Source organism: Sinohyriopsis cumingii, chromosome 15, assembly GCF_028554795.1.
Source record: "Sinohyriopsis cumingii isolate HCF-2022 chromosome 15, ASM2855479v2, whole genome shotgun sequence".
In the NCBI taxonomy this organism is placed as follows: Eukaryota; Metazoa; Mollusca; class Bivalvia; order Unionida; family Unionidae; genus Sinohyriopsis; species Sinohyriopsis cumingii.
Window position 1 is genome coordinate 69,906,140 of NC_142975.1, and position 27,372 is coordinate 69,933,511.

Genomic DNA, 27,372 nt, shown 5'->3' on the forward strand with positions numbered 1-27,372 from the left:
GGTTTGACGTATATTAGTGATGTGGTTCACTGGGTAATTTAGATGTTGAAGTTTGTGTCAAATTGTATTTTTTACATTATGCTGGTGATACAGTAATAGTTGCTCAATCCGGTCCTGGGCTGGAAACATCTTAAAATAATATTGATGTTATACTATCAAACCTGGAGATTTTATATAAATGTATCAAAAACATAATAGTATTTTCCAACTCAAGAAAGAACAAAATGTTAAATTCTACAAACAATGATGAAAATTTTGGCATTATAAGTTATATTGAGTATATATGACTTATTTTTCAGGTTAAGCTAACATTAAGAAAGCAAAAAGCAATCTGGTTCAGGAAGACAGGAAATTTAGCCTTTGGTCATTGCTTTGACAAAATCTAGAGCGTTGATTTGTCTATTAGATCTTCAGTTGCATCTTTTGATACTACGATTTGCCAACATTACCTTATGCAACAGAGTCCCAGTCAGCATAAATGGCAAAGCTAGAACAACTGGCTTTTCGAATACAATTGTTTGTATCAAGAAATAATAAACAGCACACATTCTATTTGATATCTTTTACGAGCTGTATTGTAGATATTTTTCATTCCAGATGTTTATTATGGATATTCTTATTGATTGTGGACTGATGGGATTATGGGATCAAACACTATTTAAATATAAATGTAAATATATCAAAGGTCACCCACAATTTATAGGATAGATTTGTACAGTAATAGAAAGATGAACTTTCAACTAAATATAAGTGCATCAATTATAGAATGTTGAAAATGAATTTGGTTTAGTACAAACCTATAATTTTACTTCAACCAGACTTGCTAACGCCATTTGGTATCAAATTTGTTGTAGCAGTCATAAACTTCAGGAAGAGTTCGATTTTTCTGTGTAATATGTCTGAGAGGTTCTGCCCTCAGGATGACAAACAAGAACCGGGTGACCAGCTTCATTTTACTTTTAACTGTACATTTTTAAAAATATATTTTAAGTTGAAGAGAGAGAAAGAGGTAAAATGTTCCTAATGCATCTGCTCAGCTAACCAAACAACGTTTAAAACGTCATGAGCAACACAGATACTTTTGTATTAAATTTGTGTCGTCATGCTTTAAATGATGACGTCACCTTCCACTTATCAGTTCAATTTTATGTATTCGTTCGTAAAAACAAGCCCCATGTGGGGGGGGGGGTCTTCAGTTAAATAAAATGAAATATGTCGCAAATATTCATGTGAAAAGTAAGAATATGACCTCTAGGCCATTTCCTCCATATGATATCTTTCAGTTTTTTTCAGTGATGTTGTTGTACACTCACCAAGGTATTATCTTGCTCTTCAACGAGACAGTGTTGTGCTTGTCGTCAATTTTCAAGGGAGGAAACTCCACAAGTCACTCAGAAGATATTGGTACAGAGTTATGTCATCGTCTGGAATGTTTTCTTTCACCGAGCTTTAACTGATGCCTTGTGATTTGTAAAGCATACAATGTCCATGCCAAATTGTTTTCTACCTTGTATAGCTCGAAAAGACATGCTCATTTGTCCATGGATTAAAAGAGATATTCCATCCCAGTTCACTATATGAATTGAAATAGTCGTATGCATTAATTCTGCATGCTTGATGTGTACTACATAAATAGTCCAGACCGTATGTTCAGGATTCATGAAAAACCAATGCCTATTTTGTGAGTGGACAAGACCATAACGATCATTGCTGTGTAAGGTACAGTGTCATTTTTGTCGACGTCGTGGTCATACATCCAGCAAGTTATGATTTTTAAAAATATATTTCATGAGTATGGGAAAACAATACGTATTGTCCGTGGTTGAGGTTGGTGGAAATAAGTTGCAAATCATATTGCATTGGAATTTATCATTTGCAAACCCATCAACATACTTTATTGAGACGTATAATGAACATACAGAAGGATTCTCTCTACCTTAATATATCCTGTCTCTCAGTAAATAATAACCTTCAGAAACTTAAATTAAAATGAGATTAATTGTACATGTTATTAACTTCAAACCATTTATCTAACTTCCCATTTTTCCATTTTTTGTTCATTTTTAAAATGAAATTATTTCTATGTTTATTGCTTTTTTTAAAACATTTCCGAAAAAAAGTATATGGTCAATGATACATTCACGTTCAAGATATATTTGTGAAACTGAAAAATACCGTGATAACAATTTAATTAACCTATATCAGCATAAATTTGACTGCAGTCATTTCTTTAAAATTTGTGTTAGATACTGGGTGTAAACTATGCATGTACAGAGAGAGAGAGAGAGAGAGAGAGAGAGAGAGAGAGAGAGAGTTTTGTAATATACATATACTTCACAGGGTCGTACCGAAATATGATCTCCAGCCTTTTATGACGGTCTGTTATCAGTCAACTGATAATTATAGCCATATTAATCCACTGTATCAACAGTGTATAGAATTCCTTCCATAAATATATCAGTACGCACGCAAATCTAATATTGTCTGTCATAAGTATATGTGGAACATATTAACTTATAGGATTTATTAAAAAGAAACTGTTTCTGAATCAGCGTCATTCTTCTTTTTTCCGGTCGATATCCATGTGTAAAATTATTAAACTGTGGTGCAAGTCGATTTGAACTCTTGCTGGTATGGTACCTTCCCCAACCCGTTACCCCCAACCCCTGACATCGTCTTTCCGGTACGACCATACCGGTAATAAATGTCTTACCGTTACGGCGTACCTTTTCTTACCGTCTTACATTTGCCACCGTTATTAAGTAATGTGTTCCTGTAAATGAGTGGGGATTGGGTGGGAATAAGAGAAATTTATTCCTGAACAGCATCTACATGTTCACATGGAACGATAACATCTTGTTTGACTAACCTTCCAGTCATTTTACACTCATAACTGAAATTATCAACAGTGGTCATATAGTCTTAAAGACTTTAATTTTCAGAGAAATATTAACCTTTTCTTGCAATTTCTTCAAATTCTCAGAGAATTATACAATTCTAAGTGTTGAAGACTTTATATTGTTCAAACAAGTATGATTTCATTTCCACGATTTGAATAGTTTGCAGAGTAAGATGCTCTTCCATTGCAAACATGAATAGATTTTGGAAATTCTCATTTCGTCATTTTTATCCCTGCGCTTTATTGCATTCGGAATTATTATCATACCCTCCATATGTCACTCTGTTCATCCGTTCGTTCGTAACAACATCATCAAAAGTGAAGGTTGACAATTTAGTAACTTAATTTGCTAACTTGTTCACATAGTCGCCATTTGTGAGCTATGTTTAACTTTTGGCGCCATCTCCTTGTGTCCCTGGAGAGGACAATGGCATCCAAATATAATTTTGAGACATATTAATTATTCTTAAAAAAACTGTTTTTATATAAGTTAATAGCAAATATACACATTATGTTGAGAATCATGGGTTATTACAAAGACCGAAAATGAGTGGGCTATAAAAGGTGACAAAAATAGTGTTGTATTTTCTATTTAAATTAAAATTTTACTAAATTAGTTTAAATATCAACCAAAATGAAACAATTTATAACAAGCTGAACCTTCGCCCCAAAAATAGAAAAAGAAATGCATCTTTTTGAAAAATGTATTTCTTCTAAAATATTGGGGGGGGGGGGGGCACGCTGGTGTGTGTGTGTGTGTGATTTGGGCTTTTAACGCTGCTTTAACACTTTTTCAGTCATATCGCTACGATGTCTCCAGTATGGCAGTTTATATTGATGTCTAGCACTGGTGTATCTTGCCGTAAACATGTAATATCATGTCCCACCCAGTCACATTATCCTGACACCAGGCCGACTAGTTCTAACAGTAACCTCTTAATTTTGAGCGCTTAGCGAGATAGCTGTTAGCAATTTTTTTTTAAAGTATGACTCGGCTGGGATTCGAAACCTCGACCTCCCGCTGTGACGTTCTGTCGTATTGGGGTGGGGTTCTCCCAATATAATTTAATTAAATTAAATTGAAAGTTCCACCCTGGCTCGTTAGGTTAGAAAGTTAAATTAGTGATGATGTAGATTTACAGCTCTGAGCCCCCAGTCAGCAATGCCGACGGTTAAATTACAGAGAACACGAAGATGAAATTCAATCAATAACAATTTAATAAATATGATAATTTAAAAACGATAACTTCCAATCACTCGTCTTTCCCTCGACCAAGTGACAGCCTAATTCATCCCGTGATTTACAGTGCGAGTTCGATTTTCCCCCTGTCCTTGCATCTACTCATCTATTTCTTCCCGCTGATTCTTCCTTCTTTCCGTTCCTCTAACTCCTTCTTTGTCTCTGTTTCCTCTCTACTATCTCCTCCAGCTTCACTCCAGACTTCAACTTCTCCTTTCTTCTCCTTTCCCTCTCTATTATCTCCTCCTCCAATTCGCTCCTAGACTTCAACTTGTCCTGAGTTCTCTCCTTTCTTCTCTTTTCCTCCGTCTCTCTATCTGAGACTACTGGACCAAACTGAAACTGGTCTGTCCCTCAAAGCTTCCTGTGAAAAACCACAAGGCGTTAACAAATGTTTTATCGAACCTCACCTCACACTATAACGACAATTAACCATCAGATAGCTGTCACTGTTTCGGCCACGCATGCATACACATCGAAATTCCCACACACTTCTTGCAGGGTAAAAAATGGCGTAATAACACAGGATCAGCGAATTGTTATACAGACATCAATACATTGCGTCACGTCAGTATATACACATATATATTTAATCTCATCGTACTACAATCTGACAAAATCAGACGCATGTCTGTACATTACAAATATTCAACAATGGCAAAATCTATAATCATATGAACATATGTGTTAGTCTACTATAAAATACCCACATAGTAAATTACAATATTAACTCTTACGACGGCTGGCAAGCTATATAATTCTTTACAAATATCAACTCATTTCTTCAAAATATGCAAACATATTAACAAAACAAAGTAATTCTTCGTACTACGATTCTAGTAATAATAAAGTATACATACGACCTACAATTAAAATGCAGTCGCATTCCACAAAGACCGAACAAATATCTACTGACCTTTTGAAGCTTTCTGTACTTAGAATTTCCCGCTCTAAGATTTTCCCGCCAATAACGAATGGCTATTCGGAGTTACGCTAACCTCTTCTCTGGGTAATTTCTCTCAGCGAACTAACCTTTGCCGGAAAACTCAGGGATATCATTCTACCCAAATCAAGGTCTCCCCCCTATCTCGATTCTGATTGGGTGGCGCTGTGCCCCTGTCCAATTGTCTTAGCGGCCAGTTCAACCTGTCTGTCTGTTTGCAGGGGAAAGAAGTTAGGACACTCCCACTTCTTCATGCAATTTCTTTTGATCTGGGAACATTTCGACACCTAGGTGATAACTGGCTATCGGGCGCCTCGCAACTCCGATGTCCGGTTTTTCGATTCTAGCCACAACAGTCTTACGTAACGGATTAGTGCTAGCCTTCGGCAATGTTCGACATCAAACAATGGCCCGTCAGAATTACCTTGATTATACATGTTTCAAACTGGGCTACTCTGGGTCGGGGTAAACATGACACCCGCACCCGATCTATTTCTAAGATTGAAACTTGCTGGAGTCTTCCAAATGAGAATAGATGTATTACGCTATTAACATTTTTTCAGGAAAGCGTATTGATGGATGTGGGGATAAATAATTAAACTATCAAAATCATTTTTGGGTAAGTAGAAATTTTATTTGTCTAACAATCATCCTAATATATGATAGCTGAGACAGGTACAATGGAATTTTACCCCTACATATGAAGGTCCGACGTACATCTCAATACAAGCAAACATACACAAAAGCTTCCAACGAAATTAAATTATAAAAAAATAAGTTTCTTTGACAAATAAACAAAACAAACAAACAAATGACAATAAAATTCCAACAACAAATCATGCTTCCACCTCCCCTCACCCACTTGAACAACAAAAGAACAGAAAGATGAAGAAACAAAAGCGTCATCGTATTGCTTAATTTGCCTTATCCATTTTCTCAATGTGAGGCATTTGATAATTTAAGTAATGGTACAGGCGCGCCATCTGTTTGTCCGAAACTGCAGCTAGATTATCTTTTTAGATTTGAAATAACGAATGATGCGTGACGTTACACGAGGGTAACTGCTTGAAAAAACTGTTCTCTCAATCTGTAATGAATTTCCACCGATTAATCATTTGCGATGTAATAAAATAACGATACAACATATTAAGAATCCCCGACTTCTAAAGTAATTAAACATGATACACAATTTCGTCAAAATCGCATCTGCTCTCTCTCTCTCTCTCTCTCTCTCTCACACACACACACACACACACACACACACACACACACACACACACTGAGATAATACAGAGAAAACTTTGGGCTGAGACAGAAAAAGGAACTTGAAGCAAATAACCAATAAGAACATGGAACATGGTAACGGTTTGGTGTACACGTTCCATGGGATTTTAATACAGTGTTTACAATACCAATGATACAAAGTTGCAATAGCCTCTCAAGATTACAGTGTACATTTATTGGTCAGGAGAAAGATGCATACACTTCATAATTCATTAAAATTACAGCAAATGCCAGTAGCTTCCCTTTGGTGGATGGATCGTACCGAGGTTTTTTCCGGGTTTTTTCTCTACCCGTTTTACTGGCTAACACACACACTCACACACACACGCACGCACGCACTCACAAACACCACCCACCCACCCACACCCACACCCACACCCCCACACATATATATATATATATATATATATATATATATATATATATATATATATATATATATATATATATATATATATATATATATGCGTGTGTGCGTGTCCGAATCTTCTGACACAAGAAAATACTGCTTGAGGTCATAGTTCCTAAATAAAAAGATTTGTTAAGCAAGGTATCGATCAATATTCTGAACAATGTAAAGTAAATTCATTCGCGCCTGAATTACACGACGTTCTAAGGGAATTGTATTCCCAGCTTAAACATATCTGTCTGCAATGTCACAGGCTATTTATAGTCCAATTCAGGACAATCAGACTTTATTCTTACCGTGTACTGTTGTACCCAAAGTGTATATGTTACTCCCTTGACGATCATGTGCTATACGTGTTGTAGACGTACTTTAAATCGAAGTCAATGTAATCAGCGAGCGATAACAAGGTGAATAAAAATATATAAACAGAGCATGTGAATATATCATATAAGCAACGAATTTTTTATTTGTATATACTGCTCTTTCTCTCCACCCCACCCCTTATCTCATTCATGTATATAACATTATCCTACCCTCACTGTTCCCTGTATGATATAAATACATGTTCCATTCTAAAGTAGTAAATGACACTTGAGGTCAGAATATGTCACGCACCAACATTATCTCCATGATAAGTGATAGTCATAGTGGTACCATTCAACGCAAGCATTTTTTCATATGTCGTTTGATTTTGGATCAATCGATCTGTTCTCCTTGGTATCATTGCCTTTTTTTAAAGGTGAGTAAACAATTTTCATTCAGTATTTTGCTCTTTGAAAGTTGTATCAGCTATTACAATACGCCATCTTGAATTCGACGAGAGTTTTTCCATACTGAACGTGAGAAAAATTACCAATTTTGCATCAGTGTAGGATAGGAATTTTGAATCTTTCAAACAGTTCTAGCTGAACATAGCCGAATCGATATTTGTCGTTTTTTATGTCTCGTTTGATCTTGGAAAATATTTGTTTATCTATTTACATTGATATCTTTGCGCAAGTTTCTTAGACCGATGTTATTTGAATGTTGGTATGTGTTAAATGACATTTATATACAGCAAGTCAGTATAATCCTAGAATTTTACGCTCTATTTTAAGGCGTGTAAATAATTTGCCATCTTTGTTTTGCTGTTTGAAAGTTGTATCAGTATTCACAATATGCCCTCTTTAACTCGACCATCTTTTTTTGATCCTGATAGGGAGAAAAATCTTATTTTGCATTAGTTTAGTAGAGGAAATTGTATCTTGAAAACAGAAAGCCTCGTGTCTGACACAAAACTCTGACTAAGAAAGCCTCGTGCCTCGTGACCAACCTATAGAATATTAAGTTCCTATCCTAAACTGACACATCTGTGTTATGTATATTTTTATTTTTCAATAATTGTTGGATATATTTTTAATTTTGTTTATTTCATTATATGCTACTGTCATTTAACATTATGCTGGTCTTAACCTTATCCAAAGTCAAGTTAATTTTCTACTTGATTTGAATTATTGATTTTTAAAAGATTTTTTAAAACTTTATTCTGTAAACAACTAATATCTGACATATTCTCTGTGTATGGGTTTATTATCAGGATCATTATTAATATAAGCAAATATGTATATTTGGGTCTGGGTCTAGGTTATTGGGATTTTTCTACAATTTACTTGGTGTACCTGACATTGTCCTGGTTATTTATTATAATTTCATAAACAGACATTTTAATAATAACTTACATTTTATTTTGTAAACATCAAGAACTTTCCAGAAGGTTATTTTCCATTAGGTAATTTAGAAAAATGTTAATAAAGACCTGAGTTCAAGTAGAGGACTATATAATCTTGTCACTGGAAAGTTTATTAATTCATGCTGAAGATCTAGCAGAATCAGTTTGTATATTTGTTGTGTTCAGTGTTCACTTGGGCTGGAATTTATTTCTTCAAATTATTTAATTGAGTGATTCTTTTCTCTGGAAATATAGAGTGCTCATGAAAAAAAACATAATATTCAAGGACAGAGACATTTAATGGGATTTATGGTGAAAACAAATCTGGAATTATATTACTGTGTTTCAACAAAATATTCTTGGCACATCAATACTTTACAAGCCATCACAGACACCACAATACTTCAACGTTGGAATTAATTTTGATTTCTACTAACGTATTTTTCAGAACTTTTTCATTCCCAACACCGTAAGTTCTTTTTTCTTCTTTTCATTGTCACCTCTGATTCTAGGGAAAAAATTATTCGTTGAATTTTATAAAGAAGCCCCTGCATTTCACTATTTTCTGTTACTTATTTTAAGAGCAGGCTCATAACATATAAAAGATTCTGTTATTTTATTATTACAATAAGTAAATCATTCATAATTCAGTATAAGTGCCAACTTATGATGTATATCTAGTCAAAGACACGTCGCTAGACGTACAATATGCCTGTATATTTAGTCTTAGATCGACATACCAACGTAATACGTACATTGATTTTAGTAACTATGATTGCAGGATTTATGACACTCGGAGTATAGTGCAAGATGCACAAGTTCTACCAGACAGTGGAGAGGGAGTACGATGAACCAATGGAGGGTAAAGTTACAGGTAGAAAATGGACAATTTAGTATATAGTTCTTGGCTGTGCAAGTAATTAAAACTTCTATACACGTCTTGTGTTAATGGCACTTCGTAAGTGAGGATAATTTTTCAATGCATTCTTATCTGTGTAAGAAATGAGTTTTTTTCCCCTAACAAATAGTAATGCATTTTCATGACAAGTTTTCATGGACCGGATCCATTTAGGAAGCGATAGAAAATGTTATGTACATTCCGTCATCGATAAGGAACGTTATAACTGCCTTATTTAGTATTTCATTGTTATATTCGTTAATTTGACTTTATGTTCGATTGTTCTGTGTTTATATTCGGTGCTTTTTCCAGTCTGATTAAAATCAAGACTTGCGATATAATAAAGAATCTGTCAGGCACGGATAAAGGAGTAAATCCGACGCACTTATTTGGTTGAAGTGTATTACAATAATACAAAAGAAATGCCCAAAAAGCCCCAAGCCATAGAAACAACAAACAAACACCCATCACCTAAAAAAAAACCCCAAACAAACAAACAACACATTCCTTTCAGAGTTTATATTTATATAACTGATTGTTCATTCAAGAAGATTTTGAAGGTCGGTCTAACATTAGCATACAACTATGAGGTCATCCAATTTTATGTGCAGAGAGTTTTGAAACAAGATTTCGGCGCCTGTTTCTTGTGGTACATATTCTAATCTCGCAAACAAAATTTTGAACCAATGGGGCGCAAAGCTGCGTCCTTTAAAAGCCGTGCGTTGCAACACATACTTCTTTTATCAGAAGGTTACATTTGTCGATTTCGAGCAAGATTCTATTGTGCAAATGTCTATGACAACTGGGTCTAGCTATGTATTCACAAACGTCTCAGACTGAGTATCATTCGAACTGAAAATTGCGTTTGACAAATGTCTTAATTTTAATGTTAAAACTAAACTTGGCCTATTTAAGTGGCATCTGCGTCTAATGTTGTTGTTGCGTTGAAAGCGCTAGTATTTCAATTAGTTTAATTATTGTAAACTATCAAAATTTGAGTTAGATTATACACTCAAGCTTAAGAGTTTCGTGAATACGTTGCCAAGTCTGCTACAAACATTAGTACGAAACTTCCGGTTGCAATAATACACAGTAACTGTGGAATGCTTTTAAAATGTAGACGTGCAGTTAAGATGCAATCTGATTATGTATTTTCATAAATCTGTAAAATCTATCCTGAAAGGAGTTGCATTAAATGGCCGATAAAAGTTTTCCTTGTATAATAATATCAGTGGCGTAGCTGTACGTATTCTGATATTTGTGAAAGTGCACATTGTTGCCAATTTTGAATGTGAATCACGGTCCATAAATCAATCATCGTATAAATATAATACATACTACTTGCTCCATAAATCAATCATCGTGTAATTATAATACACCCTGCATGCTCATCATAAATACATTAGCCACGTCACTGAATACATTTCCAGTTTATTTGCTGGGCTTCGTGGAACAAAGCAAGCGTGATTGTTTTTACGATGCTTAATTTTGAGTGATTTATCTTTCACCATTTATGATAACAATTATTTCTACAGCCTTAACTATTTGACTTGGATTCATTGTCATTAATATGCATATTTTATATTTGTTAATGTCGGCATATATATTTTTTAAAAACAGATGTAAATAAATAAATTATGCGATAGCATATTGTAACACGAGTGCCGTGAAAAGCACATTATACTCTCGGCCCGTGTTTAACAATGTATAACAAATTTGCTTTTCAACGACGCACGGATCGAATTGCTTGTGTTAGTTTCATGAGATGAAATAATTTAAAATGAATGTGTAAGGTTAGCAGATCTGTTATCATAAATAGGCAAACATAGTAAAGTTTGCATACTCGATAACCAGACTTAATCAGTACTTTAATGGCCGACGCTATTGCTGACACCTATTGGCGAGGAGGAGATAGGCACTGTCTACAGGAAAGGTCTACAGTGACCTTGACGGTTATGTGTTTAGGTTCGAATAAACAGCAACACAGAAAGAGTGAAAACAACAAGCTTTTTAAAATTTAAAAATTAATTTATTTTCCTAAAACAATTCTGTAAAACTGAAAAAAGGAGAAGAACCTACGGTTTCTAGAATCAAATCCAAAAATAATCTAAGAAGAATCCACGAATTAAATTGCAAGAGTCCTAGTAATAAATGTTTTAATAATTTCAAGTTCGAATCCTGATGGAAAATTCAAGATGGATGACGATGACGTATGCTGTAGTCAGTATTGTGCTTATCTACAGTTCCTTGTAGAAATACAAATAATGGCACTCCGGTGTTGGAAATCCAAAATTATATTTGTTAGCAATGTCTTTCCAAAATTTCTGTGTAAGCACTCCTCAAAATATTTCCAGAGGAAAAAGAATCAATCCTTTTGAAAATAAAACTGATCTGAAGAAAATTAGAACTATAAATCTGGCTACAAAAGAATAACTTGACATCAGTGTAAAAAGCCCCAAACTGAGAAATCTCTCTCAAAGCATCTCAATTAAAACTAACAAATGCGCGTGATGGAAAAACCGGAATTGCGAAATCGAAAGGGGGGTCACGTGATCGTGTTTATGTCATGTACACCAAAAATGACCATGACGACAACCAATCATTCTACTCCAAATAATAAAAAAAAAAATGTTTTCCATGTAGTTCCATCATGATCTTGGAAATAACCAATCATTTTAAAATAAAATAGAACTTGTTTATGAAAGTAGCTACAAGTTCTGAAACAAGGTTAGAATTTAGATCAACACCTGGTGTTTACAAATTAACAGTCAAGGTCAAACAATTTTCCGAAAAAAATATCACCTCCAGTGAATAAATTTACATTATAAAATAGGATATAATAGAATAAAAAATTAAAACTGACAAACAATTAAATTAAAATAAATATGAAATAAATCAGATATACTTAACATGACCTTTCACCTTTTGACCACTAAATCGATAGGCTTCTTTCTTACCTAACGTGCAAGTTATTCACATGTAGAGGAATGGAATTTTTGTCAACAAACCTTTGTACTTCTTTCAGTACCAGTAACCTTCACCCTGGACCTTTTCACCCACAATGCTAGCCGTCCACAACGTTTAGGTCTTGTCTGTAAAGTATAACTAATGTTTTTGTTCTGGAAACCATTACCGTTTTACTAACAGTTACAGTTATACCCCCAAATCAAATTGCTTTTTCGTGCCACGCGTGCAAGCCATCCACAAATGCGTGGACCTAGTTTATGATGCAGAACAAATCAGTTTCTATTGATGATTCCATAGAGTCATTTATGAAACGATTGTCTTATACTTTCAGTTAAATTCGCTGAAGACATTGAAAAAAATGAGAGGGATGGTTATTGGACCAAAAGTAATAGATAATAACACCCTTTGGCTTTAATTGACCAGAAAAAACAATGAAACCTATCTCTTCTGAAATTATCTATAACACAAAAGCAACATTTGAAGCTGAAATGGTTTGAGACGGCTGTACGAAAATTAAAGAGAGAGAGAGAGAGAGAGAGAGGTTGGTGTCATTTTTAGTGCATGCTCTTGATGTTGTCTCATAAATCACGTTACGTTTTAACACAGGCACCATTCCACGATGGATTCGAGGAAGCCTATACCGAAACGGCCCGGGAATGTACGAGGTGGGCGACACCAAATTCAATCATCTCTTTGATCCCATGGCTATGTTCCAGAGATTCCATGTCTGTAAGTATTGACTGTTTCAATATTTCAGACAAATATATTATACTGAGTACAACCATAACGCACAAGCTACATATGGAGAATTTTGTTCCCTCTAATACATCGTCCATTATAACGGAATCTCATTGATGAAATAACACAAAAGTCGGGTTTCTTACGTTTTTGAAGACAAAAACAATGTCAGTGTAATCCGGTCTTAGAAAACGTTTAATCGTGGTCAACGTAGCAGTGTCTCAGGCCATGAGTCAGTTGAAAATAATAGAAACAACAAAATACCAAAGAATATTCGCTGTAGTTGTTAAAATTGCAAATACATAAAGCTATATTAGTGATAAAGACAGTATTAAGATTTTAAAAAATTTGGAAACTCTGATACTTAAAAATAAATGACCGATGCTATATAATCTTCTTACCTTCTTGATTGCCTTTGTCAGCTTGGAATTTCAATATGTTGCGGCTTCGAAAAAGTATTTTCCCAAATATGTCTTCATCGAATGAATTCAAGTATCAATGAACCTTCAATTCTTACTTACTTAACACTGTTAAACGGATGTTGTCTTCTTACAGCTGATGGTAAAGCCTACTATCAATGCCGCTACCTTAGAAGCGACACCTACAAAAGAAACATGGCTGCCAATAGAATCGTCGTAACACAAGTGGGGACGGTAGCCTTCCCAGATCCTTGTAAAACCATCTTTCAGAGGTTATTAACAAAATGTTGCCTTTTATAAAAAAAAATTCTCCATACGTTGATGGAAATTGAAAGTATCACCTGGTACATGGTGGGAACTAGATAGAAAACTGATATTCATTAAAATTGTCTGGTTTGGGAAAGTTTATGTGTTTGGGAACGTTTCTGGACGCTTAATTTAACTTACAGTAGACTGTAGCAGTTTAAACCGCCTTTGGTGCCTTCATTGTTTTTAATAGTCTTTTAGTCAGTGGGAAAATATACCTGCATCGGTTTGTGCTAGTGCTTTGGTCAGCAAAGACATTCCAATTCTTAGAATCTCAATAGTATTAAGCGCCATTTCACAATTAGATGTAAAATTACTAGTGATATTGACGGAAGCTGTTTTCAGGGCAATGAGGAAAAAGATGAAAATTCGGTTAGTGTTGTAATACATGCTATCACACGAAGTACGTGATACAGATAAACAATGGGAGAGTGAAACTTCATCAAAACGGCATCCCTCTTCTCTTGATGTAGCCCGTCTCATTTTACAGACGAGCCAAAGTTCTTGGTCCACATCATGCCTTATTAATTTTAATGCAATGACTGTGTACTGACACCTCTATTAAACGGCCAAAATATTTGGTCTCATTGTCCGGTTAGGCACGTTTTGCTATAAAATCGGATTTCATCAGAGTAGCAAAGTATTTTTAGACGTATTTGCACTAGTAGAATACAAAATATTTCATTTTTCAATTCTCTTTTGAATCTTTTATTTGTCTGTCATATCAAAAACACAAAATACACATATAGTCAAAAATGGCATTGCGATTGAACTATTTTTCTAGGTAAAAGAAAATGTCATAAATAATTTTCTTTAAGTCAACACCGATTTAAAGAATAAGACAGAACAGTAGACTTAGTCTTTATTTTGGTATTAAAATATCTGATTAAACATAAATTACAATGTCTCTTCGTTGTAAAAAATGCAAAGTAAAAGGTCAGTGGTCAAGAAAACCCTTTCTTTCTGTCTGTCTGTTTCTTTGTCAAGTAAATCTTCTTGAGGAACAATAACAACAACTCACCATGATACACACGATTAAGCAACTAAAGAAATCTGCGATAGCTTGTGTAACATTTCAGTCTTAAAGTAAATAATAAAATATTGTTTGGTCTAGTCCATAAGGAATTTAGCCTAATAGGAGTAGCAGATACCACCCAACACTTGCAATTATAAAATATTGAAGATAAGCAAACAGTAACTATGTATTTATTTGTTTTAGATTTTTGTCCTACTTTCAACCAAATGACAAACCTAAAGACAACACACTCGTATCATTCTACCCAATGAAGGATGAGCTGTATGCATCGACAGAGACTGATACCATACATAAAGTGGATCCGGAAACTTTGGATTCACTGGGAAAAGTATGTCATATGGGCAGAATTTCATGCAACTTCGATTATCAAAGACATGACGGTGGTTGGATAAACGAAAATAAATAAATAAACAAAAATGTCTGAATTTTAAAAAATGCCTTTAAGTGTACTGGATTTTTCTCAACGAATAGTCTCTAAAATGCTTAAGCCGAATCTGATTTCAGCTGTAGTTTTGTCAGGACTTATGTTGCTTTTCTCGCCAAAATATTTATTAAAAAATACAGTTGAGAGAAAACTATCCAATGGTGCATAACTCAAACTTTAAATCAGTATATTTGGAGCCTTTCAGCCAAACCTACATATTTGTGTTCAGCTCGCAGCAGGTGCTTTTTCTAATGCTTTTACGAAGTTAAGTTTATCAGATGTAATCATCAAGTAATAGTTATAAATTCAAAATCTATTGCATAGATATTATTCTTTTTTTAAACTCCACATTGTTGTTGTTACTTCTCTGCATACAACAACATTTTGAGGAGGTAGCCGTTGATACATGTTTACCAACAGCTAACGTGTATATCCTAGGTGGAAATGTCAAAATATGTTGCTGTCAACATGGCCACTGCCCACCCACATTGGGACATGGATGGGACACTTCACAACATCGGCTACTCCTTTGCAAAGGGTCCAAACGTCTGTTTGATTAAATTTCCACCAAAAGGTAAGTGACGTTTTCTTGTTCCTCATAATTTTAATTTTTTGAACGTTTTGTCATATAGTTAAAGCTATTGAAGGATTACCATTGAAATGCATAACATCGATAACGCAAATCTAACGTCAGGAAATCCTGAAAAGTGTTAGCTGCGCATGTGAAAGCTAACGTGTATGAGTATGAACTATACAGTTAAAGCATTTTACATATGTACTTAAGCCAATTTTGTTGAGGCATTTCATATTGCATCGCAATCTGATTAAAATCCTTAGATCAACCAATAATAAGCAGACGTTCTGGACACCGCTCTGAGGTCATGCTTTGCTGACCCTTTTAATCCACCAATAAAATGACTGCTTCCATATTCTTAAAGTGAATACGTCATTTGGAACATATCATTATTAACGTCACTGACACGAAATGGAACATTTTATCTGATAGGCTACATAGTTCCAGACGTCACCAGAACATGCATTTTTATCGGTTTCTGCGAGTAGACCATTATGGGGCAGATTTTAATGGTAATCGGATTATATTACACTATTTGGAGACAACTAAAATAGGGTTCTGTTTTGCTTCTGTTTTTTAATTCTCTTTCTCTTATAAGCCTTATATTATATATATATATATATATATATATATATATATATATATATATATATATATATATATATATATATATATATATATATATATATATATATATATATATATATATATCTGTGTGTGTGATTCCATAAATTTGCAAAAATGTATTAATAATTTTTTTAATTGTTCCATTTATATTATGCTTAAAATATAAAAAAATTATTTACAATTTTAATTATTTTGTAAAATATTTTATTTTTAAAAAAAATGTATTTCCAGATTTTTTTAATTAACAGATTTTATTGTGTATTTGTGGGATAAATGTTTTGAAATTTGATTTTATTGTTTAATATTACTTTGTCAGGCTTTTCTTTGCAAGTGTTTTCTAAGACTTTTGAAAATAGTTTCAAAATTTTTAATATAATTTTCGTTTTTAATTTGTGGTTTGTTTTTCTATTTAGTCTTTAAAGTATTTTAAGAAAAAGTTGTTCAAATGTTAATTTTTTAAAACAATTTTAATTTTTTAGTTTTCATTTTTGCTTAGTTCAAAAATGAAATTGTTATCCTAACTTAAAAACCAATTTTAAAGATCTAGAAAACTATACTACATATATTGTTTTCATTAGCAATACTTGTTGAATATATATTGATACGATATTAGCACAAATCAGTGATAGAGACTTCATTACCTGATTTACCGATTCCAAAGCTGGTGGGAAGAAAATTTAACGCTCGCTTAAAACATCTTCAAATAGGACTCACAACAAAAATAATAAATCGGAACATTAGATAATTTGGTTCTGTGAAAATACAGTTGAATTTAACAATTTGACTTATGAATAGTTTACTCAAGGAGTAAATTGAGTGCAGAGCATTTTACCACCGAACAAAACCTATGAATATAATATATAGCGGTGCAATGAAGGATACCAAAGTACGTTTATATCTGATTTGCGCAAACCGAATTTGGACAGGAAAAAGCGAAAGCGAAAACACGAAATGGTTGTTTTGCCGGATAGAATATATATATATATATATATATATATATATATATATATATATATATATATATATATATATATATATATATATATGAGAGAGAGAGAGAGAGAGAGGTATGTTTAAGTGTTTTGATTTGATATAAGGAAGTATGTCACGAGTTAATTGTTAAAGATTGTATTGCCATGTAGTCAAACGAAAAAAGAGATTTTTTAAAATTTTGTTTAACAAATTTCCTGCGCGGATTGTTACAATGAACATTGTTGTGGTGTATGTATAATGTATAAAAATAAATATCACGTAGTAGTCGCATCCGAAAACGTTTAGAGCATAACATCTTTAAATAAAAGATTTTTAATGATTGTGCGTTTACCTGCATGGAGTTGGGTTCTTTATTTTGTGCCTTTCTGCATTAAAATGTGAATGGTTGGCCTTAACTTTGCAGTCAAGTTAGGTAACAGCCACTGCACCCATATTTCGATTATCAGATAATATCGATTGGCAATCAACACTCATTAATTCCTGATTTATCGCTCGATTTCCAACATGCTTATGATGTTGTTAAGAGGTTGAATCGCTACTGAAACAATGCTATTATATTTAGCCAAGAATGTTTCCTAAAAATGTGTTCGTTTCTCGTAGAATGCACATTATATTAGCGACAAAATATATCTAATAGCAACAGTTTATATAAGTTCAGACATTAATAATTTGCAGGATTCATTTGGCAAATTTTAAGAAATTAAGACATGCAGCTTACGTTATATATATATATATATATATATATATATATATATATATATATATATATATATATATATATATATATATATATATATATATATATATATATATATATATGTATGCTTGATATTTGGACTTCTGGAGGGATCAGCATGATGCCACAAACATTATGAGAAAGCAAATTATGAATTCTATACAGACGGAAATTTTAAATGTACATGTGAATTCGATAAAATAATTTCTAAGTCATTCGTTTCATACATAGGGCCTAATAACTTACGGTGTTAGGCAATGTGTCAACATTTATTTATAATAATAAAAATATATCAAATGGGCAAATGATTAAACATAAAAGATGGTTCAAAGAAAATGTGTTCCAAATACCTGATCGTAGTGATACTGCTTGCATACTTGACGTGGAAATAGCAATAAATTTAGGTTACTGATTTAAAGACAAACACCTTGCTTCTGAGAAATTAATTTATGATAAAAATGATCGATCTCCACTGGACGAAAACTTGATATATAAATACAAGGGTACTAAACCAACTCATCCTAAGTTGATGACCACACTGACAAATAAAGAGAAACATTACGGTAACCTAAGCTAAACATGAAATTTAGAGTTAACATAACGAAAATGCACAGATATGTATTATTTGACTAAGAACCCTGTCATAAAGCATACATTGTACTGAATACGAGTTTGAGGCAAAAAGCAATAATTTAGCTTGAAAAAGACTGTTTAAAAGCTCCTTAATATCGTAATATTCCGTAACCAGCTGGAAAACCTCAGACATTAGACAGCTGTAAAATATGTACAGATGAAAATAAATTATTTAAAATTTGAACAATATGTTATATTCGCCGGGAGAAAAATTACTGACAGTGATTTGGGTTATTCAGTTTGAGAAAGAAAACGATTAAACTGATGAATAACACGTATTCGGGAAACAGACGGAAAACGTCGGAAACAGGACAATTATGAAAATATGTATATAAAAAAATTAAGACGAATTATCCTATGCCGGGAGAACAATTGATGATGATGAGTTTGTGCTGCGTGATATAAAAAACAAAAATGATTACTCCCAAATTCTATATCTCGTTGACTTACAGTACTTTAACTATCCAATGCTTGAAAACAAGCCAAAACTAAATTACAGTGAAAACATGAAAGTTTAGATGACAGATAAAACGATTTCTTTTATCAGTCTTGAGGCAAACACTTTCTATGAAGACATGCATACTTTAGTAAAGTTTTACTACAATAGTTACTATCAAAGCGCAACATCTATGGCATCCCTCAAGCTAATAAAATGACTATATAAGGACACCATCCATGGCATCCATGAAGCTAATAAAACAGGTTTTGGATTGATTATTCAAGGATGAACTAAATGGTACACCATTAACGTATTTATGTGGGTACAAGCAAAATAGAATCTATTCTTAACTAATAACGGAAACAGTGAAGTTTGCACACAAAAACAGAAAACAACACTTGATTACATTTAATGTAATATTCGAGATGTATACAGATGGTTATTTAAAAAGAATGAAAATAATAAATTAACATTGCCCAGGTAGTAAAGAGTATACAATCAATTACACCACCAATTGATTTAAAAAAAGAGATATACATCCGTAAGAGTCAATTGATTTGGCATGATTATTTTGAATACTGTCCTGACCATCATACACAAGTAAATATACATTTTGTGGACATGAACATTTTCATTTTTCGGTTGATTTGAAAATAGTTATCATATATGCGTCTCAAATCAAGCCAGATCCAATGAATATCAGTGCAAAATAATTAAACATGTTTATGATTAGAACCGACATCTTCTTTTCTTGACTTAGTTTAGTTCCAGAACACCTTTGTAAAAGTCCATAGCGGTCAATACTTTTCGTCTCGAAGTGTGTTGATGACATTTAAGGTGCAGATCGCTTAACAATCACCCTTGAATAGGCTTTGGTTAAACTCTATTAGTAGTTAATATTAGAACAATTATTATTTATTGTAATATGAGCAAATGGGTCTATATGACATCGCTGACTTATACTTTTGTGGATTCTATAAATTACTGAAGAAAAAAAGAAGAAAATCCAACGAATAAATCATATTAAGCAGTTACCGAGATCATCTTAATTGTTGAGTTGTAAAACTGTTCAGGATCATTTTCTCGCTTCATGTTTTCAATATAAAAACACCCTTGAAACACATTCTGAAAGAATCAAGTGTAAACTTTGTAAAATCTGTATTGTTTCCTATGTCACGAATTCTTTCGTGATGTAGTCATAGACGAAGAGTTAATAATATCTTATTGTAAGCAGATATTTTTGAGGTCGGTACTTTGATTGATACTTTCTATCAATTTAGCTGATTTTGCACGTATTATGTTAAATATGTAATCCTAACGAAGACCACATTTATATGTTAGTATCTACCAGTCAGATCTATTCTAAACTTCATTCTATAAACTACAAAATGCACAGTTTTAGCAGTAGTATTCTGCACTTTCTTCAATCCTGTTTGTTCCAACCGATACAGATAATCTCTAATCTTTATATGTCGTGTAAATGTTATACCTTTTACGAACATTGCTCCTGTATGATATGGTAATGTCTTTCACAGGCATGTTACTCAGATTATTATTAACTGGGCCATTCATCTCTATGTCAAAGGGAACGAAAAAAGTACCAAGTACGATCATAATATTTGCACTTAGTTTCGGTTTGCAAACCACCAACATTTGCTTAGTACTAAAGCTGTTTGGGAAGAATATAATACAACGATGTCTTTGATTGAGGTATGTATCTCATTGTACCTGATATACACACTAACATCCATCGCAAGAGCAATGAAAATGTAAAATATATTTGTATTTTAATTGGCTATTGGAATCGTTGACTTTTTGGTTGTCTTGCTTTTCAAGTGTTACCGGGTCCCTGGAACCGTATATGTCGTCAGCATCGTAACTTGATGAGCAGGGAGAAAAAATGTCGTCCTGGTTGTTGGGGTACTGAGTCACTAAAGTTGTTCTCTTAAACTTTCATTCAGCTATTCAAGTGCCTTGATCTGGTTTCTTTGAAGTATGAGGTTTTTGTTTGGTACGTTACTAACTGTTGTCATGTCTTCTTTCTTTATCAGTTTTACGAGGATAAAAATTTGAAACAGTACATTGCTTCCTGCAAATGCAAGACAGTTCGTTATTGCTTGTCCAATAATAGCGGTTGCTGTCTCTATTTGTTGTATTTATGTGTAAGATGTTTTGATACTATTGTCAGTTTTTATCTTCCACGTGGTTCTAATGGAATGAAAAATTCAAGATATTCTTCAAAACTAACTGTACAATATATTAATGCTGATAAAAATCGTGTAACATAGATTTCTTTTGTTATGCGAATGACTGCTTGATCTAAAATATCTATTATTTATGAGTTGTGTGTAATAAGCAAAACGTGATGGAGTATAGTTTAATCAATGACTGTTAACCAGTTGCTGTAGTTTCGTCTCTAAAGATACATAAAACCACCATGTAATTTATTCACCTCGTTTTTCGTTAATTGCCCAGTTTGATATATAAATAAAATAACATTTACATACTCCAGATTATTGGCGTAATCCTTAAATCGTAAAGCATTATTCATCCTGCCATTAATTTAGTTATCATATATTTCCTTTTGTATTTATTTATTTCATCTTTCAGGGTTATAATTGTATCAAATAACGCAATATTATTTACTTCCATTGCCATGTTGAATTACGTTTTAAATGCTTTAATACTTTCGTTTATTTCATGTATACCTGTGTCATAGCTACCACTTATTTAAATATACTTCTTTATAACATGAGTCATGAGTGCACCAACATTTATTATATCCGATGTTTGCAGCATAGTTAAATAATTTCTCCTTAGTTTTATCCCATTATCTATTTTGGCAATATTGCTGTGTACCACGTCAATAGTTTTGAACAAGTTTTTCATAAAAAATGATTTAGTGTTTTTCGCTAGTTGAACCTCAGCATATAACTTGCTGTAGAAACCCAGTGAATTCAGCTTCTTCTGATGCTTTGATGCAATCACTCACATCTCTAATATTTAAATCGTAAGTTGTTCTCGCGTATACAGCCGTTTCTTTCATTGACATTCGTTTTCTTTCAGCGTCATATATTTTTGGGGATCTCTCTTAAGTCATTTCTTTTTTCTGCAACTCTGATGTAGTATTAGCTATTGTACTGATGAGATCGATAAATTCTACGATAATTGTACGATAAAGATAGATTGTCTTTTATATTTTTGATCGCTTCTTTGGAATTCAGTATTAAAATCTTTTGTTATTTTCCTAGTTGATAATAGAAAATTCCATAGTTTTCCGGAGATTTCTAAATCGTCTCCATGTCGCTTCCATTTGGGATCTATCCTTTTGTTTATCTTTTCTTCGACGTGTCGCAAATATTGTCGGATGTTAGGTAAACTGTCTGATATTTCTCTTTCTGTTTTCCTTCAATAACAATGGATAAAGTATGAGTCTCTACAAAATTCCCGTGCATCGAAAATCTTAATTTTGTCATTATAAATTACCTTTTGTGTCTTTTAGATATTTCTAGCTCTTTAAGTACAACGTTTTTGAATAGCAGCAAATATTTCTTGTCAACTCGTAAACTACAAGTGATGTTTTAAATTGTTACCGTCCAAAAGTGTTACGCAATTGATTCGTTTGGTACAAAGATTTTATTAGCCACATCGTAGTTGTCTACAGGAACTGCTAAATTTGTAATGCTATATTTCAGAGGTTTATCTCAGTGTTAATTGTTTCATGTATTGGATCGTTTATTTCAATCTATTTTTAAACTTGAGCAACATCAAAACACACCAGGACCTCTATGCGATATTTCTCCATGCAAAATCTGATGATTTACTTTACCCGGAGAGCGTACATTATAGCCATACTGTGAAATTCACTTTTATGTCACCATCTCTGATGCTGATATTCAATCTATTAGTCGGACCTTTCTGTAATTGCTTGTAATGCCTATTAGAATTATAAGAAACAAAGTCTCCACGCAAATAGTTTTAACTGACACACACTTTATTAGCCATCTGAGTAATATTTGGTGTTAATTATTTTATCCCTGGAATAAATATAAATGTTGCAATTTCAAAACCTCAAAACTGTATGATATTCAACATATGCCTGTATAGTTCTATGGCTATTGAAACCTAACAATTTTAAATAAAATTTGGGTAATTGGAGCGTGTAAATATTAGCAGCAGTGATTTGAACATTGAAGTTGTATTTGAAACTTTCGACATCAGTATTTTCATCAACATCACTATTTGTTACACCGTCTTTTAGATTTTCATATACATTTCAACTCGCAATAACCTTGATGAATTAATATAATCCATGTTTGATTATTGTTATTATGTAGTAAACGATGTTGTTTTTGAGTTCATCGCAAATATTGCAGTAAGCATTAGTAAGGATGATGTGCTGAACTGTTAGAACATATTCAAGGCTACACGGTAAACGGAGTTAAAAATACCTGTTGTTTTGCTCAATGTTTATTGTTTAGAAAAGGACTATAAAGGCCATGTCGTAGGCGCACGACATTCCTTTCCTTACCTAGCGAAACAGGTAGTAAAATCTACCACAGACATACATTTCTTTCTTAAGTATTTCTGTTATTTGATTATATGTAAACAAACTCTTGTCACCTCTTCATATATCTGTACATTGGCTGATTGTTCATTCCTAAATCCAACATCTTTATCAACAGTATGGGATACCTCTAAGAACGAAACGAAGCCTCTGTAAAGAAATGTCTTTACATTTTTACCAAAAGCAAAAAATGGAGACTAAACAGATACACCACCATTTATATAGTAATACAGTGTGTAGTTTGAGTTTGCTTAATTTCTTCCACGTAGTGAGATATCTTATACTGTTCTTTGCACAGTATTTGATGTCTGAGGATGTTCATGTTTTATTTTTATTCATTGTTTTTTTTAAAACATTCTTGTAAATGTTTTCAAAATTGTCTTTCATGGTCAGCTCTACTTGGGTCGTTTGGATTTCATGCTGTTACGTTTTCTGGCTCTATACCCTGAGTTTATATTTTTTGTTTTTGCTATCTTCCATTTATTAGACATACTGTATAAATAGTTAACTAAAACGATTTCAAAATATTGGAAAGGATGGTTGTAATATAAATTATGAGTTACTTTGTATAGTGATATTTTTTTGAAATTTATTGACTTAAATAAACAAAATGGATTTTAAGACATGTTCAAAATGAGCCGAAGAGTAAGACAACCGATTTCTTAAAAATGATTTAGTGTTATTGTAAACCTTGCTAAAATGAGAAACGTATAATACAGGGAAAGAAATGGAAGGAACAAAATAGAGAATATAGCAAAGAATAGAACAAACGAACGGAGAGAAGAAAAGAGAATACAGCCAAGTGTAACACCAAAATCCATGGAACAAATGTAGCACACCAGTGAAAACTACATAATATCAAACTTAACAAGAAGTATAACTTGATCAGTATGAAGACAAGATAGCATGCTCAATCTACCATAAACTAACTGTTACCGAAGATGATTAAGCTTTACAACAGAAATAATATTACTGATGATGACCTTGACATCAATAATCTCTTGATTTGTGACCCTGAACAAAAACTGAATTTGTTTTTACCCGTTAAACACTATATATATATAATAGGAAGAAAAAACGAGATCTAAAATGATAAATTGCCTTTAAGACAAAATCTAAACTGATTAGGAAAAAAAAAGACGGTTGAATCAATGATGATGGTTAACATTATTGTTTGGAACATTTTACCTGTTATCTTTCTCTAGATTCAACATGCAATAGATATGTTTAATTCCTGCAAACACTCTTCCAAATCATTCTTTTTATAAATCTGGAATAGTCGCTTGAAATGAAATCCCAGTTCGTTTTCTTGTTAGACTTTGTTCATGCTGTAATGATGTGACTTAATGATGTCTTCGCTACAAAGATAACGAATACATGGCTGAGGGCGGCAAAAAAGGTGAAATGGATGATCATGAAGTACTGGAGATTATACTAAAGATATCCATGAATATAGTGATTAATTCTGACAATACTGACTACTACGTATATGAACCTAATGTATATACATTCCGCAAGGTTGTACAACTCCTGAGCAATCTAGACTTAAACATATAAATGCTCATCAAATAATACAAGATTTTACCATTCATTCAATATGACAGTATGAGTTATCCATTCATAAACAAAACATTCTGAGTGTGGTCTGAGATAAAACAGAAGATGGAAGAAAGTGCAATGTGTTGTGGTTTGTCTTTGTAGGGGTATACAATGAAGAAAATGAAATAAATAAACGAATAAATAAAAATAAAGCAGGTTTTTAAAAAAATAACATTTAATCAACTAAGCTCTTTAACATTCTTTAGACAGACCCGAGGACGATTTCCCTCACGGAAAAGTCGTGGCATCTCTACCACCCTCTAGCAAGTTCAGCATCAACTACTTCCACAGCTTTGCCATGACTGAGAACTACTATATCTTTGTGGCACAACCCATGTACATCAACCTACTGAAGGTGTTGGCAGCACCCTTTAGGGGTGTACCTCCAAATACCGCTATTGAATGGTGGCCAGATGTTAAGGTATTTTATTGGCATTTGAGTATGTATGTGGATATGTACGTAATCCTGCAGCTACATGACTTCGCACGTGCTTAGGTATTTACATATATGCTTGTAAGCATGAGTAGCTCTGTAGTCATTTAAATGTTTTTTATTATTAATACGTTGATAACCTATTCATCTCTTTCCTTGAGGGGGATATGTATACCTGCCAACAGTTGCTGTATTCCTGTGTGGTGATATGTTTCTCTATCTGCATCGCTATGCTTGTATCATTTGCACGTCTGTTGTCTCATTGCACATGTGCCTGTGTAAATACTTTCTTCACATAACCTCCGCTTGGGAAAAAGAAAAAAAATCGAAGTTAAATTTGAGTTACTTGATCTATTCCTGTGTTCTAGCAACTTTCCATTCTGTATGGTTTTTAATACCGTTCTTTTTCATGTAGTCACATTTGCAGTGGGCGTGCATCTTGGAGTTAATGTGGTTTTGAATCATACATAAACCCACCAAACACACAGTGTGAATGCACCTTAGAAAGGATTGTACCAGAAATGCCAAAATTAGGTCACAGTTAACTTCTTTTATTTTGCTTCCTAAACATCACTTATAAACAGACATGTCCATGTTGTATTTTCAACTTTCTGTAGCCCCGTGACAAAATTTGCAACTGGGTTTCGTGCATTGTTGATAAAAATGTTTTGCATACTGAAATCTTGTTACTCTCAGTATACCCGGTATTCGTAAAAAATAGCTTACAATAATAATCTCGGGGTCTTATTTCTAAGAACGTATGACCCATGGTCACCAGTCATGGCTAAGTAAGTATATATAGCAGTATTAGCAAGCCAAATGTATTTTACGGAACCAATGACAGTGCTCTCAATACAACCTGAAAGCATGGTTTAAAATCTAACTAGCTGAAAGCTGCGAATGCTTAAATCAAAGCGACTGAATGTACATACTAATTTCGAGTTCAACAGCTCAGTAATTTTTGCATTGAAGTTTGGCCTGAAAAAAATGTTAACAATAACTGCGTTAGAACTGCTAGCTCGTGACTTAAAATAATCTATATTTTCCAATATTTGTTGCAAATCCCTTTATAAGTCAGGTATAAAAGCGAGTCTGGGATACTGCAGGAAACAGTCATAAATCGGCTTGTTGTGATAGTGGTGTTACCTTAAACGTGATATTGGAGAGCTGTTTTCTCCTTAGCAAAACAGTGATGTGTAACGTGTTAAAGCCAGTCTAATAGTTTGGAATAAACTATATTTGTACGTACAAAACTGGATAATATAATCGGAGAAAAAGACAAGGTAGCTACTGTGCAATATATATATATATATATATATATATATATATATATATATATATATATATATATATAATAAGCATGGCATAATTTTCATTGACATTGCTAAGAACGCAAACGTGTTGCATTGCAATGCACATCCTCATAGCGTTACACACAAATCAGTCAGTGATATCACGGGAACTCAGCTGACTGCGGTCATCTAGAGATTTTACTATTTT

General features: G+C 33.2%; 1 protein-coding gene across 1 annotated transcript in view; it reads left to right on the forward strand.

Annotated features, from left to right (window-relative positions):
• The first annotated feature begins 7,377 nt into the window (after positions 1-7,377).
• The window catches only part of LOC149782031 (beta,beta-carotene 15,15'-dioxygenase-like), a 53,306-nt gene continuing 33,311 nt past the window's right edge, over positions 7,378-27,372 (forward strand). Inside the window, exons 1-8 of the mRNA XM_089934821.1 lie at positions 7,378-7,514; positions 8,932-8,952; positions 9,265-9,357; positions 12,955-13,077; positions 13,642-13,777; positions 15,031-15,175; positions 15,710-15,845; positions 25,646-25,860. Coding sequence (XP_089790947.1) covers positions 9,294-9,357; positions 12,955-13,077; positions 13,642-13,777; positions 15,031-15,175; positions 15,710-15,845; positions 25,646-25,860 — 819 coding nt within the window. The 5' untranslated portion in view covers positions 7,378-7,514; positions 8,932-8,952; positions 9,265-9,293. The remainder of the gene's footprint in view (positions 7,515-8,931; positions 8,953-9,264; positions 9,358-12,954; positions 13,078-13,641; positions 13,778-15,030; positions 15,176-15,709; positions 15,846-25,645; positions 25,861-27,372) is intronic.